Here is an 18,845-nt window from a genome sequence, read left to right as displayed (position 1 = left end):
CCCCCCAGGGGGGATGGCCACGCCGCAATCCCTTCTCCTCCATTCTCCTCTCGGGATCTTGGGCACACGCGCACATGCACCCGCTGTGAGTTTAAGCCACCGGGTCTGGGACGCAAACCACGGTCAACTACAAGGGAGTCCAGTGACATAGCCATTATGCTAACTGCTGGCCCCCCTGATTCATTTTTTAAAGTGTATTTATTTATCCCACGAGTGAGAGAAACAAAAAGAGATGCAACACCCCCAACAGGGTCCCGAAGCCATGACCCGCCCCTCCCCGACCAGCCCGGACCATGGGCACATGCATGCCCAGAGTACTCAGAGAAGCCTCCAGATGAGAGCCAACAACCGTCCCGTGTGAGTCTGCCTTGCAGAGCTTACATTTTGTTGTGCCACGATCTGGGCCCCTCTAACCCGTTTCTGAGACTCGAGCTCTGGAAGTGTATGCCATCATCCACTCCTTTTTCATCTAATTATTATTTTGATTTTGGTTGCCAATGCTCTTGGAACCATTTGAGTATATTTTATTCATGGTAAATGTATGTCTCTAAAGCTTCTGGTCTACAAAAAATAGTCTGTCTTAGAATTTCCTGTTTTGGGACCAGCAGATGTTATAATGGTTAACGTCGCTGGACTCCCATGTAGTCGACTGTGGTTCAAGTCCTGGACCCGGTGGTTTAAAACTCATGCCAGGCACATGTGTGTGTGTGCCAAAGATCCCAGAGGAGAGAATAAAGGAGAAGGGGTTGCGGCACGGCCATCCCCCCACCCCCCAAGGGTGATTTCTCACTTTATATCTGTCTCTCTGGCAAGCACATGTGTCCTATAGCAAAAATCTCTCTTAAAAAAAGAATTTCCTGTAGAATGTCAATGCTAGCAGCTTGTACCTTTAGAGTGGGGGCAGAGAGGCTGCAGATGGCGAGGCACCCTGACAGCACGGGCCTTCCTGCCCTGGCTGTGGCTGGTGGAGCACTGGGCAGAGGAAGAGCCTGGTGGCCGAGCAGTAAGTAGTGTGGCAGAAAAGAGCCCCTCGTGGATATGACTTGCGTGTGATACTGTTTTCATTTGATTGCAGCAAGCAGATGAGACCCTGGATTTTGAAGAACAGATTTTGGAAGCTGCCAAGTCCATTGCTGCTGCTACAAGTGCCCTGGTCAAGTCCGCCTCGGCAGCCCAGAGGGAGCTGGTGGCCCAGGGAAAGGTGGGTACCCCGGCTGGCTGAGCGGTGAGACACTCAGGGAGGGCCAAGGAGGAGCGGGGAGAGCCTGCAGCCTGGCCAAAGAACACAGGCTCGGCCTCCCCACCCTGAATTGCAGCCTTTGTCACGACCCACTGAAAACTGCTTAAACTTGACCGACAGGATGGATGAGGGTTTGGCTTTCAGGCTTCTCATCTGCTTCTTGTTAAGGAAAGCATCCCCTTTCAAGCAGTAATCAGGGCCTGAACGAGACATTTATATTCCCACTGTACATTAAACTATTTAAAGAGAGAAATTATCGCAGTTTACTGGTGGACAGCTCTATAAGCCCCATGGTTCGAGGGCTGATGATACCGTGGTTCCAACTCCACCTGGCTCCGTTTGTGGACAGAGCTGAGTCTGCCAACAGCGCAGTTAGCGCTTTCCTGCGCCGCCGTCCAGAAGGCCGGCAGCGTGTGCTTCCTCGATCCTCGGCAGCATGCGGGCACGTTTTCCAGTGATTCCAAGGATGAATGGTGCGTTAGACTCACTCCAGATAGGGAATGGTCTTTCATTTTTAAGTAACCTCTGCGTCCTGTGATTCCTTCGTGGCAGGGGTCCCACCCCATCCAGACCATCTTGCAGAGAGCCTCTCTGATACAGAAGTACCACGGAAACCTCTGGCGCTGTGGGCTTTAGAATTTTGGTCACATGGGACCACCAGTTGGTGTAACGGCTATGTTGCTGGACTCCCACGTAGTCGACTGCGGTTCGCGTCCCAGACCCAGTGGCTTAAACTCATGCCGGGCATGTGTGCGTTGTGTGCCCAAGACCCCGAGAGGAGAATGGAGGAGAAGGGACTGCGGTGTGGCCATCCTCCCCTGGGAGGTGATTTCCCACTTTTTGTCTCTCTGTCTTCCTGGCGAGGGCACGCGCCCTGTAGCAAAATCCTCTCTAAACAAAAAAAAAGAATTTTGGTCACTGTCACTGTCAGTCATTCCTGTCTGCAATTGAAAGGCCTTTGCTGTCAGTGTGCCGATGGCCAATGGACCACTGTGACTGTGTCCTGGCCCGAGAACTTGTCGTCCAGACAGGAAGTGATGCTTGGCCAGTGGCATGCATCTTCCTCTAGGAGCCATCATGTGAACTTAGCCAGGTCGTAGGCCTGTGCACACACATGGGCTCCTCCCTGAACCCTCAAATGGCGTGTTCTGTGCTGATGTGCATGTCTCCCCAGCAGGCACGCGGTCTGTCTGTCTCCCCAGCAGGCACGCAGTCCGTCTGTCTCCCCAGCAGGCACACGGTCCGTCTCCTTACGCAGCTCCTTCCTAATGCCAGCTCTCCATGCATACTCATCGAACATGTGCTGACTGACCCTCATGTAAAAACCAACAGTGGGTCACAGAGAACCTCCTACCTAACAATTGCAGTTTAATTCAAAGTCGATAAAGGCAGCCTAGATACCAGATTCACGGCTGGAAGCTAGGAAATCGGACTCACATATGCTGGTCGCTGTCCTCCAAGGAGCCGAGGTACCCAGGCGTCTAGAATGTTGGTACTGGAGGTCCAGCAGGACGCGGGAAAGCAGCGGGTCATACGCAGAACCTTGGGGCGTTACCTCCCATCCAGCGAGCCCAGACGTGGTGCCGTGATTGCCCACAGACGCCCAGTTGCACATTTATCTCCTACCTCGCTGGGCACCTCCCACGTGTGAAGGTGTTTCCGCCCATAGCTACCTCCCCTTGTGCTAGGCAGAAAATGTTACATTTTCCCATGATTTCTAAACAGAAACAGATCCATCTTACTTTCAGCCTCGTTTCTCTTCCCACCCCGACAAGATGGTCTGCACGCAGTTGGACAGGAACAGATGCACCACCCTTTTCTAACTTTGTCTGCTAGCGACAGCATCGCTTTCAGGGTCAGTGATCGGCAGATTTAAGTTTCCCTTGGCCCTTGAAAGAGGAGGCCTCGGTGGTCCCCGCGTTTGAAATGGAGACAGGTCAGCAGAGAAATCGGCATGCAAAGCTGGGCCCCAAACCACTGTTCTAGAGCTTTTTCCCAGGAACAGCAGCCTCAGGAGCTCCGCGGAGGCCGTTCTGAGTATCTCGTGCCTCTCTCTGGCCGGGGGAAAGCAGCCAGAATGTGCTAGTCACTCTTGGTGTGGCCAGGGCCCGGCCGGGGAAAGCCTTGTTTTGTTCAGGCTGGTGCTGCGTGCCTCGTTCCAGAACAAGGTGGGACCTGGAGATGCCTCGGGCTGCCTTGGGCGTGTGGGTTCTCATCACAGATTTCTCGACTCTGCTCTCCAGGTGGGCTCCATCCCCGCCAACGCCGCGGACGATGGCCAGTGGTCGCAGGGGCTGATTTCTGCTGTGAGTTGCCTTCTCCTTCTCCCCATTTGCTTTTCGGATCCCCTGAGGGAGAATTTGGACCTTGGGTCACTTCTCTGTTGGCTGTCCCCAGGCCCGGATGGTGGCAGCTGCAACCAGCAGCCTCTGTGAGGCGGCCAATGCCTCCGTTCAGGGACATGCCAGCGAGGAGAAGCTCATCTCATCCGCCAAGCAGGTCGCCGCTTCCACGGCTCAGCTGCTTGTGGCCTGCAAGGTGAAGGCCGACCAGGATTCAGAGGCCATGAGGCGGCTACAGGTAATGGTCACTGATGCTGGTGGGAAAGTACTCCTGTTGGAGCGGGTAAGTGTCGCCGGAGGGGCCAGTCTTACTTCCTTGGCATGACCCACTGGGCCTTCCATCAGCCAGCTCTGTCTGCTTCTCAGCCTCATCCCGCACTGCGTGCGTCCATGCATCAACACCGCTGCCCGCCACGCCGACACCCTCCACGTGCGCCTCTGGTCTCGTGCCTTAGGGTCCTTGCTCACCTCGAATGCCCTGACCCTCCTCTCCCCCAGCCCAGCAGGTTCCTACTTGACGTATCCTCAGTCACCTCCACTAGGAAGTCCTGCCTGACCACCCCCACCAAGACTCTGGCAGTCCGTCCCTCCGGTGCCCTGCCAGAGCCCCTGGCCAGACCACTCTACAGTTCCTGTCATGTGGTCCCCGCCCCCCCGTATTTCTGTCTGTGAGAAGGCTGTGAGTTGTGTAGGCACAGGCGCCACGTCTTCATCTTTGCAGCTCTGATGCCTTCATGGTACCTGCTTTAGAGAAGGCCCTGAGCAGAGCCAGCTATGGACAGGAGTGAGAGGATGTGGAGTTTATGAGACTTGCTGAGGTCCCCAGAGCCCACAGAATGTGGTATAAAGGTGACAGTCAGACTCCTTCCCAGGACACACACATTTTCCTGATTGTTTAATCATAAAAATATTTTAAGCTCAAGAAGGAAATATTTGAATGACAAAAATCACATATCCTTGGGCCAGCAGAAGACATAATGGTTAAGGTGCTGGATTCTACATGGCTAACTCCGTGGTTCAAGTCCTGGTCCTGGTGGCTTGAAAATTATGCTAGGCATGTGTGTATATATGCCCAAAATCCCAAGAGGAGACTGGAGGAGAAGAGATTACTGTGTGGCCATCCCCCTAAGGGATAATTTCTCACTTTACTTCTCTCTGTGTGTCTAGTAAACATACATACCCCATGGAAAAAATTCTGAAAAAAAAAAAAAAATCAAATCACTTAGCTCCGGCATCTTCCCATATCAAATGTCATCATCGTCTTCTCTTCTCGTTTTTATAAACATACAAAATAGTTTTGTCTAGTCGTGATCATAGCAAGATACATTCTGCTTTCTTTTCACATAACATCTGATCGTACGTGTCTTTTCCTTGAAGACAAGGCTCCATTAATCTCTCCACGTGAAGCCAATTGGTCCATTCTTCATGGGTCTTATTTTTAATGATTGCATGATATTGTGTCAACTGATTATACCAGAATTTTCATAGACTTTGGCCATTCTGTTCCCAAGTTCTAGACTTTCATTATTGTGTCATAACACAGATTGTTTCTATTGCTAGAGGTATATGTTACGGAAGGCATGAATAAAATCATACATGGCAGAAATGTTTGGTCAGTTCTACCAAAACTCAAGACTCTTGATTAATTTTGAAAGGCCCAAAGTGTATTTCTGTTGTTTTGGCTCTCCTGACCTTTCATGGGCTCTTGCGATAGACCCAGGGGAAAATTGAAGAGCTCCTGTTTGTATATGTGCGTTCTTGGGTTTGGGGGACACTTCTAGAGAAAACATCTTGAGTTAAGAGAGACCTGGGTTTAAGTCCTGCCTCTGCCCTGCACAAGGTACATGATCTCATTTAAATCACTCAGAACTTTTTAGGCTGTCGTGGCTTCGTCTGTTAAATGAAGATAGAGATGTCTGTATTGACTCTTAGAAGTCACGTAGGATAACAGATATGAACATGAATTTAGACAGATACGACACAGCACCACTCCTGTTATTACCGATTTTACCCATGTAGCTGCAACGTCGTGTCTGAGCCCTCTACAGATGGCTCGGGAGTTTTCTGGGACTACTACACCTGTGTTCAGACCCCAGCTCTGTAGCTTACTAGCTATCGGATCTTAGACAAGTTTCTGCAGCTTGGCTTCTACATCAGAAAAGCAGACACTGCTACTTGGCAGGCTGAGGCCACATGGGAGGCCCAGGTTTGATTTCCAGCCTACCCTAAAAGCCCAGCCTGGTGATACACACTCATAGTCCCAGTGACTTAGGAGGCTGAAGCAGGAGGATCACAACATAATAAGATCCTATCTTGTAAAAGGAAGGAAGAAGAAAAAGAAAAGAGAGAGGACTAATGACTTCTGATCTCATCAAATTCTTTTGAGAAGATAAGGATGTTAGTCAAGGTGAGGAGCACCTGAGGCCTGCAGGTCAACTACCAGGTGGCCTCCCCTTCCCTCTTGTACAGGCTCCCATAGTCCCCATTGGTCACATTAGATCACCAACCAAATGGGCCAGTTAACTGTGAGTAAGAAGGGCTCTCTGCTTCCTGATGGCCAACCCTCAAGCATGAGCCCTGGCCTCTGAGGAAACTACTCAAGGAACACCAGAGATGTAACGAAGCCTTGACCACCACTACAAGAAAATTCCAAGCCTCCACTGGCAGTGGGCAGGAACCCAGGGCCATATTCATGAGCATCAAGAGTATGCCAGTATGGACGATCGCCCTGGAGCAGGATTTCCACAGTTTCTCTCCCAGTATCTAGCTACCGCCCATCATGTAGCCCACCTGAGAGTCTAAGAGTGAAGGCCCTAGTTTCCATGAGGCCCCCAACCCTCCCGGACAGGGGTAGGGGCTTCCTCGTGCTTTCATAGCCCTTCATTTTCTCAGAAAGCCTTCGGTGAGCACCAGCTCTGGGAAGCCACTGTCAGGTTCTGGGGAGGCAGAGTCACATCATGGCTCCCACTCCAGGAGACAGGCAGCCACCCGTGTGGTGAGGACTGCGGAGAAGCCAGCTCAGAGCACTCCAGCACAGGGGAGGTGTGGGCAGGGCCAAGGCGCACAGGAAAGGTGTTATCTGATCCCAGCCCCCAAGTATGTGCTAAATTGGGGGTAGGGGTGCTCTAGACCAAGGAGGCCTCTGGGGGTGTGATATCACTGCCACGATCATTCAGTCACATGATCGTTCCCCTGCCTCGGAACTGTGTCTCGTTCATCTGTGAAGAACCGCGGCTGGGTGCGTGCCAGGGCTGGTAGATCGGTGGCGGGCTGGACAGAGAGGTGATGCTCATTGGCTAGAGAGAACGTCTGTGTAACCGTTGAATGATCCGTTAACTCAGTCTCGAGAACTATGCCTTCATGTCTGTTCTTGCCAGACCCAAATGGCAGTTTCTAATGATAGAATTTATGTTTGCTCCGCAGGCAGCGGGAAATGCTGTGAAAAGAGCCTCAGACAATCTTGTCCGTGCAGCCCAGAAGGCAGCATTTGGCAAAGCTGACGATGACGATGTCGTAGTGAAAACAAAGTTCGTGGGGGGCATTGCTCAGGTTGGTGATTAAATCCGGAACAGAATCTTCTCCCAAGATGGGTGTTGTGCTACAACAAGACACAGTGACAGTGACTTAACTGGGTGGACGTGTATTTCTCCTCCTGTCACAATCCGCTGTAGGCAGTCTACCAGGTCCCTTCACGTGGAGGCCCAGACTCCATCTGCCCCCCGTTCATCCATCCTCAAGATGCTGCCCATGGCCACATGGTCCAGGATGGCTCATTCCCTCTTCAGCAGTTCACCTAACCAGGATGAGGGGAGGAGGGCAGGGCACGACCCCTCCCACATACCATGGTCAGCACCAGGTCCATGGCCAAACTGCGATAGATTTGCAAGAGACTGGGAAATGTATTCTGTGTAGCCACATGCCTGGTGTAAAGTCAGGGATTGGGGGCCAGGAGGTGGCACAGTGGTTAAAGTGCTGGATTCCCACATAACCGACCATGGTTTGAGTCCCTGACTCAGCAGCTTGAAAATCACAATGGGTGTGTATGTGTGTCTACCCAAAATCCTGAGAGGAGAAGGAAGCGAAGGGATTCCAACATGGCCATCGCCCCTCAGGGGTGATTTCTCCCTCTCCCTCTCCGTTCCTCTCTGTCTTGTTCTGGTGAGAGCACACACTCTATGGCAAAAACCTAAAAAATCAAAATTAAATCAGGGATTCTACTATAGAAAAAAGAGAAAGTGGAAATTGGAAGATGATTTTATCATTTAAATAAAATGGTGCATCTGAAGCCACTGTCCACACCAGGCATTTGGCCCTACAGAAAGGATGAGCTTCCCCACTCTCCAAGCTTTTCTAAGAGTAGGTGGATTCTGACATATGCAGGATTGCATCCTTATAGTGACAGTGACTCAGAACTCCAGGATATCAGGCTTGCAGGGGTTTTTGGAGGTTTTGTTTTGGGAGGGTTTTTTTTGTTTTGTTTTGGTTTTGGTTTTATTTTTATTTATTTATTTTTTTTTATTGCCAGAGGGTACATGCACTTGCCAGAAAGACAGGGAAAGTGCCCTTGGTGGTGTATGGCTACCCACAATCTCCCTGCTTCTATGCATCCCGAGCCACTGGGGCTGGGACCCAGACCACAGTTGGCCACGTGGTATCCTGCCCCCTTACCCACGGTGCTACCAGGCTGGCCCCAGGCTTGCAGTTGGTGTGAGCTAATGTGTGAGGGTGATTTTCCTGTGACGCCAGAGCACTGGGGCACATCACGAGAGGCCCTTACTCCTCGTGGACCACTCCCCACGTCTGCCGTGCAGTAATGCACTCGTACCAGAACATCTGTCCCGACACTCTAGATCCACGAGAAGGTCCACAAAGCAGAGTGTCTGATCACACAGGTCTGGGGTACGCAGCGCCTCATGCGCCACCTAGCAGCGATGCTCAGTAGCCCAGAAAAGGCCTGCTTGGCTTTCTTGACCACAGACTTACCCTTTTCACCCAGCACCTATTTGCTAGGATTCCTCAGAGCACACCTTAGGAGCCTGAAATAGGTAACGAAGCCATCCAGTAGGTACGGGCCAGGGCCTCCCCCACCAGCCGGGTGGCTCCAGGCAGGTGAACCCACATCTGTCAGCTTCAGTTTCCTCACCGGAAATACGGGATTTGGGAAGGCCGTACCTGACAGGGTTGCCGTGACGGTGAAGGGACAGCCCACGTGAAGGGCCTGCGCAGAGCCCGAGCGTAGGAGGGATGCAGTAGATGTTCGCTGCTAGATCGTGGCCAGCACCAGCTCGAGTTCTCAGCCACTTGGCTCACCCATTTGAAAACCCAGACAGTGGCACAAGGCTGGTCCCCACAGCTGAGAATTCTGCTCCTAGTGCACTCCTGTGTCCCCAGTGGCAGGGCGGTGGGAGGGAGCAGCTTCCTGGGACGTACGAGACACACCCGGCCTGTTGCTTTCCCTCTAGATCATCGCCGCCCAGGAGGAGATGCTAAAGAAAGAGCGAGAACTGGAAGAAGCGAGGAAAAAGCTGGCCCAGATCCGTCAGCAGCAATATAAATTCTTACCCACCGAGCTGAGAGAGGATGAGGGCTAAACCAGCCCGAGGCGGTGGGTGAGCTCCAGGGGATGGCCCTGCAAGAACTAGACACACGGCATGCCCGGGAGGCCGGGCACTTACCTGGAAATGGCCCGCCTGCCCCTGGGGCGAGCCCAGAGCCCCGGGAGCTCCTGTTCACCTCTGTCCTGTCGGCACCAGCTGCATGATCGTGACGTCACACGGTACGGTGTCCCACCCACAGCCCCACGGCCTCCCCTCCTGCCTTGCCATATCTCAGCAGAGAGGGGCACACGTCTCGTGGACTGTTACCAAAAACGAGAAGTCAGTATTACGTCGTTCTCAGACACTTGTGCTTTGGTTGGACCTTCTGGAGGCCTGCTCCTGGGCCGCTGTGTGAGATCATTAACAGGAAACAAACAGTGGCTCGGGGACATCGTCAATGTCGGAAAGACTGATCACCTTCTCCCTCTCAGGAGAAGCCGGAAGTGGGCGTTGGACACGGTTAATGAAAGACAGAAACACAAGCCCCTGCGGACTCTGGGAGGGTGACTCGGGTCCTCCTTCCGTGTCTCAAGCCCTGGGGAGACCTCCCGTTCCTGTCTGCACGCTTTCTTGCCTCGATGTGTAAGCTGTTGTACAATCCAGACCCATCTTGTATTCTGTGGCCCAGAAAACCGGTTATTTTTTTCCTCCATAACCCAGAGGGCAGAGTTGTGGGAGGCTGTCAGGGCTGGGGAGCAAGGACTGCAATAAAGTATGTGGGCTCCTTACTCTGCAAGCTGCTTCAGTTCCTCCAGATGCGCCCACTCAAACCCAGGTCCCCCGACTAGTCAGTGCAGCACCCCGTCTTGAGCATTCAGGGCAGGGATTCGGCTGGAATAGAGCACGATGAGCTTTTTTTCTGTGTCTTCATAGTCATAACGTCTAGATATATCCTAAAACCAAAGTGAACCTTTAACAAGATACTGTCACTTTTTATCACGGAAGTGATAACATTTGATATTTCCAGAGTCTCTTCTACATACCACACCTTCGGAATGTCATAGTTTGGGGCCTCTTTTCCTTTCCTCTTTTCAGACAGCTCTCTGGAAAGGGTGTGTTTGTGTTTTGGTTTTGTTTGTTTGTTTGTTTGTTTTTGCGATAGTGTGTGTGTTTTTGCCTGAGAGAGAGAGAGAGAGTGATAAATCATCCCCAGGAGGGATGGCCACACCACAATCCCTTCTCCAGTCTCCTCTCAGGATTTTGGGCACACACGCATATGCCTGGCATGAATGGACTCTAATTGCACAGTCGGCCATCTGGGATCCCGCCACTTTAACCTCCACGCCACTTGCTGGCACTGGAGGGCCCTGGAAAGGCTTTTTTTTTTTTTTTTTTTTTTGGAGAGGTTTTTGCTATAGGGTGCATGGGCTCGCCACAAAGACAGAGAGAGAGAGAGACAGAAAGCGAGAAATCCCCCCCCAGGGAAGATGGCCACGCCACAATCCCTTCTCCTCCATTCTCCTCTTGGGATCTTGGGCATGCACGCACACGTGCCCGGTGTGAGTTCAAACCACGGGGTCCAGGACTCGAACCGCAGTCAACTACATGGGAGTCCAGCGACGTAGCCATTACGTTAACTGCTGGTCCCTGGAAAGGCATTTTAAGACCTGTAGTTGACCTTGAATATGAGCCATTAACCAAGATGATGCAGGAAGGATGAATGACCCTGGGGGTAACCTCTAATGCCAGGTAGCAAATGTCTGAATGGAGTTTGCAAAGCTGGTCATTGTTGAAGACCATTACCCCAACTTCTCTGTAGTGGTCTGGTATCCACCGAGAACCTGCAAACCCAACTCCAGGGAGAAAGCCAGTGCTTTGGTCCTGAAAAGATGTTACCTTTAGACCTTTCCTGTTTGCCCTGCATTAGCAGATCCTAGACTGTGGTATGGTTTTAAACCGTAGTTCAACTTTTGACAATTCCCTGCGTCTGTAAGATACTTGTAAGTGCTATATATATTAGACTTTCTGCAGACAAGCAGAAAGGTAGATGAAAACGAGTGCAGAGAGGGCGTCGGGAGTGGGAGGGCCGGGTAGACACCAGCTCTGGACGGGGGGAGCTGCTGGCACGCTGGCCTCTGGAGAAGGAAACCTCAGGCCCGCCCTCTACATCTCTCCGTGCCTGCCCTGGGCTGGATACTTCAAGGAGGGGCACAGATTGCTTTGTGAGCCCTTCAGGAGTCAGACCAAGGCTCAGAGTCTAGATGTGTTCAAGGCCTCATGAAACAGAACCTGGGGAGCCCCTCTACCACCACCACCACCACCACCCTCTTTCCTTTTAGACTATTTCCAGGGCAGCTTTCCTTCCACCTCTCCCATCCTGGCATCCCAGGAGCGAGGCAGGGCAGGCAGTGAGTTCTCCATCCCTGCCCCAATTTCAAACCTCTGTCACGTTCAGTACCAGGAAAGTCTCCAGAGACAAACCAAATGGAAAGGCCTGTCCTTTACAGCTTTAAACCAGCAGGCACAAAATAAAGTTCTGCTTTGGAAGGAACTGTATGAATCCCCTCCTGCGTGTAGCTCCCTGCTGCTAGGAGCTGCTCAGAAGTCGGTTCCCAGTATGGTCCTGGCATTCCATCTGCCCCGTCACGTCCACACTGCACACGTGTGTGCATGGGGCCTCGTGGCTGGCTTGGTCTTGTTCAGAAAATGATTGAGAGACTGGTTCCTCTGGGCCGTATTTAACAGGAGCTGCTGCTGGTGTCCCTGGTTAGCCCGGACGAGGGCCTCTCTGATTCTTCTAAAAGGGAGATATTGCAGGTATGAGTTGCACTTTGGGGTGTGGGCTTTCAGGGCATCGGACAAGAATGTGGGCTCAGGGTACTGACAATCCCAGAGCATAGAAATGTACCCCTCTGTGTGAAGGGGACAGAGGAGGAGGAACAATCTGCCACACAAGGGCAACCGACATGGGCTTTGAGTCCTTAGGCTGACCCTAGTGCCCAGCAATGGCTGTTTCTGATGGCCCCCAAGGCACATAGACTGGACTGCAGAGTTGCCCAGTGCTGTGTGGGTTTGCACTTGCCTTGGTTCTGTCTTCAAGAGTCTTTGGACTAGGATGTTAAAGCCATGTTGGGATAAGCACATAGCCCTGTTTCAACCTGCCGGTGTCCAGCCAGGTGTGGCCTGGGCAGTCAGTGTGGCCAGGTCCCTCACTCTCGGGCCAGGTCAGCCCTCTAGGTCGGAGGGCCTTGGAGGGGTGAACTCCACGTGGCTCTGCTGGCAAGTGCTTTGACTGCAGACCACCCCCCACACACACACCTTCGAGCGCCTCGTGGGTCTTAGCTCTTATTTTCAGGGTATTTTATCCGTCAGCGAATTTTCAGGCATATTTCTAATTGATCAAAACCTACAACCAAAATTTACCACCACCTGAAAGAGGGGCTTCACCTCCAAAGTGATCCCAAGGCCAAAATCTCACAAAGGAGCCAGGCACGGAGATAAGGCGGTGAGCAAGCCGTGGTCTGCAGAGCTGCCCCACAGGCCTCTCACCAAGGACCCTCAGTTTGCTCCTTGGTGAGCGGTCCCCCAAATCTCTCATCTCCGAGGTCCTGGACTCTGGCAGGGCCTGGGTTTCTATCCTTAACACTCAGCCCACTCACCAGGTTCTGGTCCCAGATTCTTGGCAGAAACATGTCCTCTGAGACCCAGGGGCTGCTCTGACAGCCTTGTGGGGACCCAGGAAATTCAGGAAAATGTTCAGTTCGGGCCGAGGCCATTGTCCCCTCAGGGTTCAGAGAGCAAAGGCTCCTGACAGCTTTCCCGAGCCCCGTGGCCTGGACCCACTGCTCCAGAGTCCTCCCGCTGCTGGCCCCAGGAGGTGACCTCAGCTGGTATCTCTCCCAGTGGGGTCCCCGTAGGTTAAGGTTTCCTGAGGTGTGCTTGGCATATTTACGGTCATTACAAATGGGCACGCAATGGACTGGTTTATGAAGTGCTATCTCTGATCCATAAAGGAAGTGTAGATCCAGCCTTCCTCTGAGGTCAAGAAGCTTCCAGGCCTGAGTTGCGGTGTCAGCATTTCATCCTGGTGGTGAACCCGGGGCTCGCTCAGCCACCTCTCATCGACTGCGAGGCCAGAAGAAAACAGGAGTTTAGCTCGGCCCTGTGTCGCCACTGTCTAATCCTGTAAGTTATCTAATCACACCAGTTTTTGTTTTTTTGGGTTTTTTTTTGTTTTTTGTTTTTTGGTTTTTTTCCAGAGAGGTGTTTGCTATAGGGCACATGTGCTCTCCAGAAAGACAGAGAGACAGAAAGCGAGAAATTACCCCCCCCAGGAGGATGGCCACTCCGCAATCCCTTCTCCATTCTCCTCTCGGGATCTTGGGCTCACACGCACACGTGCCCGGCGTGAGTTTAAGCCACCGGGTCCAGGACTCAAACCTCGGTCAACTACATGGGAGTCCAACTACATAGCCATTACACCAACTGCTGGTCCCACACACACGTTATTTTTTAAGAATTATTTAATTTGATTTATCATTATTATTGTTATTGTTATTTCATTTGCTACAGGGCACACATACTCATCAGAGAGAGAGAGAAAGTGAGAAAGCAAGCCGCCCTATCTGGGACTCAAACCACAATCAGCCACGTGGGACTTCAGCGCCTTACCCACCACACCACCTGCTGACCCCATAAGTTATTTCTTTTAGTTCCCAGAAATAAACTTTGAAGGGACTGTTTTAGTTTATTATTATTTTTTTTTTTTGGAGAGATTTTCGCTATAGGGCACATGCGCTTGCCAGACAGACAGAGAGAGACAGAGAGATAGAATGCGAGAAATCACCCCCCAGGGAGGATGGTCACACCGCAATCCCTTCTCCTCCATTCTCCTCCATTCTCCTCTCGGGATCTTGGGCACACATGCACACGCGCCCAGTGTGAGTTTTAAGCCACCGGGTCCGGGACGCAAACCGCGGTTGACTACATGGGAGTCCTGCGACACAGCAATTACACTAACTGCTGGTTCCCAGAAGGGACTGAACTGCTGTGAACGTCTAAGGGGAAGGGGAGGAAGGAGAGAAAGAGAGAGAGAGAAATGTCTTTATCATGGGAGGAAACTCCACCTTAAGCCCCAGCTGTGCAGAGACCAGAGCAGAGGAGCAGGTGTGGGTGTGAGTGACAGTGGCAGTGAGTGACAGAGGCGAGGAACAGAGAGCCCTCAAGTCCGTACAGCTAGAGGAAATGCAAAGAACGGGTTTAGTGTACGAAGACGAAATCTCTTCCTCTGAAAGAGACAGACTTCCTAGACTAGTAGCTCAGGGCTTTGGGCCACACCTGTCACTTACACTGGAAGACCACCCAGCTGAAGAAGTGCTTCTTCGATCATTTCCATGCCTGAGGTGGGGCCTGCACTGGAGGAAGGGGTTTCTAGCCCCTCCTTCCTGTTGCTGTGGGAATTGTTTGGAAAAAAAAATCCTGGTTTGGGAGGCAACTAGACTTAGAAAAAATGTGAGGCATGTCTAATCTGCAAGAGAGGGGTGTCAAAGAATCACCATAGCAACCAAAAGAGTCTCTCTGGTGTGCCTAACAACTCATAGGAGGCATTATTTTTTTTTTTTTAATCTTAAAATAGTAATTTAAGATCTCAGAGCCAGTCGATAATGAAGGTGTTATATCTTTGTCTCAACCAAAACAACAAAAATACGATTGGGACTGACCACTGGGCTGGAAGCCTGAGGCACAGACAGGAAGAAGTGTCTTGAGTCTCCAGGGGTCCCCTTGGTGCTGTAGACACAGAGCACTGTCAGTCCTCAGCACCCGTGGGGAGGTGAGGGCCATTTTGCAGAAGGGCAAACCAAGACTCAGCAAGGCGGGAAGTGGCAGGCTGGGCTGGGGAGCCGTCTGTAGGAGTCTGGGTCCTGCGCACACGCAGCTGCACTGCACGGCCCTCTGCCCCTCATGGTCTTCACTGAATGCCCCACACCTGCTGTGTGCAGGACGCTGAGGCCCAGCTACTTCCTGGAGAAGGCACCATCTAACCCAGCGCCCACGAGGAGGGCAGAGCCCTGAAGATGGCAAAGGTTTCCAAGAGGAGAGCATTAGGCCTGACTCCTGATGGGCAGGAGGTTCCTATCCAAGCAGAGACGGGCTGGCGTTCTGGGCAGAGGGAGCCACACGTGCAGAGGCCCAGAGTGCCCCGGAGACGAAGTATGGAGGGATGGGGTGGAATAAGGAGCATGTTGTCGAGCCAGGGCTTGGACATGTGGCAAGGAGAAGAGAGGCACCAGAAATGGGCCTAGGTGGAGGGCTCCTGTCAGGCCAAGGCACCGCGACGAATCCAGTAAACAGAGGAACCTCAGGGAGATCAGAAGAGATTCTGTCCCACGAGAACTCAAAACCAGCAAGGAGATGTGTCAGCAAAGGTCAGCAACCAGGAGGGTGAATGAGGTCTCACGCCAAAAAGCTGGAAACAAGGGGCCAGCAGATGGCATAGTGGTTACATCACTGGACTCCCACATGGCCGACCATGGTTCAAATCCTGGACCTGGTGGCTTGAAAAATCATGCCAGGTGCATGTGCATGCATGCCTAAGATCACAGGAAGAGAATGGAGGAGAAGGGACTGCGGCATGGCTATCACCCCTAGGAGGTGATTTCTCACTTTCTCTCTCCCTGTCTCTGTCTCTTCCGAACGAGTGCACAAAATCTCTAAAAGGAAAAAAAAAAGTTGGAAACAAGAAAGGAGTATGTGAGCCGAGCCACAGAGCCCCCAGGGAGAAGCTGCCGTGAGGAGGCAGGGAGGGGATGGCCCACCTTCAGATCTCTAACGCCGCACCCCTACCACAGCCAGCCACGTCCCTGTAGCACCCCACTGAATCCTCCTGAGGACTGTAGGTGGCATGGCGTGCAGGTGCTCTTCTGTTTAGTAGATGACAAGGCTCAGGCACAGAGAGGGCAGGCAAATTGACCATGGCCACACAGCTAACAGAGCTAAGATTTTCCAGCCACTACAGTCGGGTCACCCAGCAGGTAAGTGCAAAGCAGAAACTCAAACTCCTTTGGTCTCCAAAGCTCATGTTTTTAACCGGCCATCTAGGGAGGACCTTAGTCTGAGCCTGTCTGGTGAGACAGTTCAGTAGGCGGAGGGAGGGAGCAGGGCCTTGGAGCAGAGGGAACTGCGTGTGTGTGGCAGAGCCTAGGACATGCTAGGGGGGCTTCTGGGCAATTGGGGACAGAGGACAGGACCGAGTAGGGGCACAGAAGAGGAGGGTGAATCCCCCACAGTCACTGAATGGCCCCAAGCTGATGTGAAGGTTATGAGAGCCTCTGTCTGCAATCCTTGGCCTGGCTTTTTCTTTCAGACCATAGATCTGCCCGGTGCTCAGTGATAACCAGATGGGGGCCAGGTGGTGGGTGTGCAGTGGTAGTGCAGCTGGGTATGCATAACGAAGGTCCTCGGGTCACATCCTGGGACTCCCTGCCCTTAATCCAGGCTGACTGAGACTAGAGGGGGAAGCAGTGTAAAGACCCCGGGGGGGGTGCTCTTCCACCCACTTGACCTCGCAAAGAAATAAATCAACCTTAAAAAATAACTGTGGTGGGAACCAGCAGTTAACGTAACGGCTATGTCGCTGGACTCCCACGTAGTCGACCGTGGTTCACGTCCCGGACCCAGTGGCTTAAAACTCACGCCGGACGCGTGTGCGTGCGTGCCCAAGATCCCGAGAGGAGAATGGAGGAGAAGGGATTGCAGCGTGACCATCCCCTCTGGGGGGTGATTTCTCGCTTTCTGTCTCTCTGTCTCTCTCTGTCTGTCTGGCGAGCGCACGCACCCTATAGCAAAAAAAAAAAAATCTCTCAAAAAAAACCAAAAAACAAAACTGTGGTTGCAAGAGATTCAATCAGGTATTGTTATGCGAGCATCCTGCATCCTGAATGGTTTATTACCGCAGGGTTTGCTATCTGAACCCCCCAGTGTAAAGGCCGGGCCCCAGACGTTGGCTAGGCTGGCCTGTGGGCCGTGGGAGGGGCTCTCTGTGCAGGACCCGCACCTGGAAGGGCCGGGACAGGGCTTGAGCTCTTGCAGCCATAGGGGAGGTTTCCCTCCTCTGAGGCCTTTCTAGGAGATGCTACAGCCTATTTTTAGAACAGTGAAAACGAATTCTCTCAACCTCAGAGCCAAATGGTGCAGAAATGCTTTCTAGGCTCAACAGAAGGCTGGCCATGTTGTATTTAAGGTCTGGGGCTGAGTCTCGGGGTCTCCTGGGGGAGAAAGGACCTGGAGCGAGGCCCTGGTCCTGGGTTCCAGCACCCTGACTTGGCAGGAGTGTTTAGAGGGAAGCAAGAGCGTTAGAGGCTATAGAGTTGAGGCAGGGGTGGGGTCCTCTCAGCTCCCTGGACTCTGGGCATGAAAAGAGATGGAAAGGGACGAAAAGGCACAGCCCTCCCCTCGGAAGATCTGAGAGCCTCGCCCCCCACCCTGAAGAAGTCGGTGGTTTTCTTCTAGGGAAGTGGGTGAAAGGCTGCAAGGACCCAGAGCCTACCCAGGAGCAGGGACTGTGGCTGGGTTCTGGGGGCAGGGGTAGGGTCAGGGAGCAGTGGGGCTGGAGCCGGCCTTCAAGGCCTGGAAGCAGAGAGAAACCCATGGGGCCTAGGCAGGCAGGCAGGAGGGGAAGGGGGGAAGACAGGGACAACCCTGTCTGGAGGGACGGGCAGGCAGGGAGGCCGGCCAGCCTGAGTGGGATGGCTTCCTCTGACAGGAGGGAGGGGACGGGACAGCAGGGAGAAGCCAAAAAGCCCTTCAGGCTGGTTGCTGCCCTGCCTCGTGGCCATATTCGTCAGGCTAGCAGGCTACAGTCAGCTCCCTGATGGGTGGGGACATTTGGTTTGGCTACCTTGAAGTCACTGACAAGGCCCCGTTGGCTGATTTGCATCCTAAAGGGCCCACACTCACCAACTGAATGGGCTGGGCAGAGCAGTTTGCCAACCATGGCTGTCCTGGGGTCACTGGGAGGAAACTCCTTGCTCCTTTGCCCTTTTCCCTGTCCTCGCTGTTAAGCATCCTGGGTGGTTTTGACCACAGGGGGCAGTGTGGCTCTGTGGGACACTCATACATCAACTATTCCTATTGTCCCAAAGGGAAAATGAGGACAAATACATTTCAGAATCAGGCATAAAATTAAACAGGTTGGTAGGGTTTTTTTAAGATTAATTTTTTGAAATTTGCTCTAGGACATGTGCACTCATTAGAGAGAGACAAAGTGAGAAAGCAAGTCTCCAGGTCTAGGACTTGAACCACCGTCGACCATGTAGGAGTCCAGTACCTTAACCACCATACCACCTGCTGGCTCAGTTAATAGTTTAAAATGCCTCTACCAGCAGAGAGCATAATGGTTATGTTGCTGGACTCCCATGTAATCAACTGTGGTTTGAGTCCTGGACCCGGTGGCTTAAAACTCACACTGGGTGCTTGTGCATGCGTGTGCAAAATCCCGAGAGGAGAATGGAGAAGAGGGAATTGTGGCGGGGCCATGTCCCCTCGGGGGTGATTTCTCACTTTCTGTCTCTCTGGTGAGTGACGTGCCCTATAGCAAAAATCTCTCTTGAATAAAACAAAAAGAAGTCTTTGTGGGCCTTCCGGGGGCCTTCAAGGTGCTCCTATGAGTTGGGCATCTCCACAAGGAGCTTATTGACGTGTGGTGTGGAGCACTATATAGTAAAGAGC

At 52.5% G+C, this 18,845-nt stretch overlaps 1 protein-coding gene across 1 annotated transcript in view; it reads left to right on the top strand.

Annotated features, from left to right (window-relative positions):
- TLN2 (talin 2) overlaps positions 1–9,907 on the top strand; it is a gene marked incomplete in the record, with an annotated part of 559,462 nt that extends 549,555 nt beyond the window's left edge. Inside the window, 5 exon segments of the mRNA XM_014593350.2 lie at positions 1,076–1,201; positions 3,484–3,546; positions 3,638–3,820; positions 7,006–7,131; positions 9,045–9,907. Coding sequence (XP_014448836.1) covers positions 1,076–1,201; positions 3,484–3,546; positions 3,638–3,820; positions 7,006–7,131; positions 9,045–9,173 — 627 coding nt within the window.
- Positions 9,908–18,845: the final 8,938 nt, after the last annotated feature.

The sequence above is a fragment of the Tupaia chinensis genome, unplaced genomic scaffold (genome assembly GCF_000334495.1).
Source record: "Tupaia chinensis unplaced genomic scaffold, TupChi_1.0 Scaffold000063_1, whole genome shotgun sequence".
In the NCBI taxonomy this organism is placed as follows: domain Eukaryota; kingdom Metazoa; phylum Chordata; class Mammalia; order Scandentia; family Tupaiidae; genus Tupaia; species Tupaia belangeri.
The sequence above is the reverse complement of the archived record's forward strand: the minus strand, read 5'-3'. Positions and strand labels throughout refer to the sequence as shown.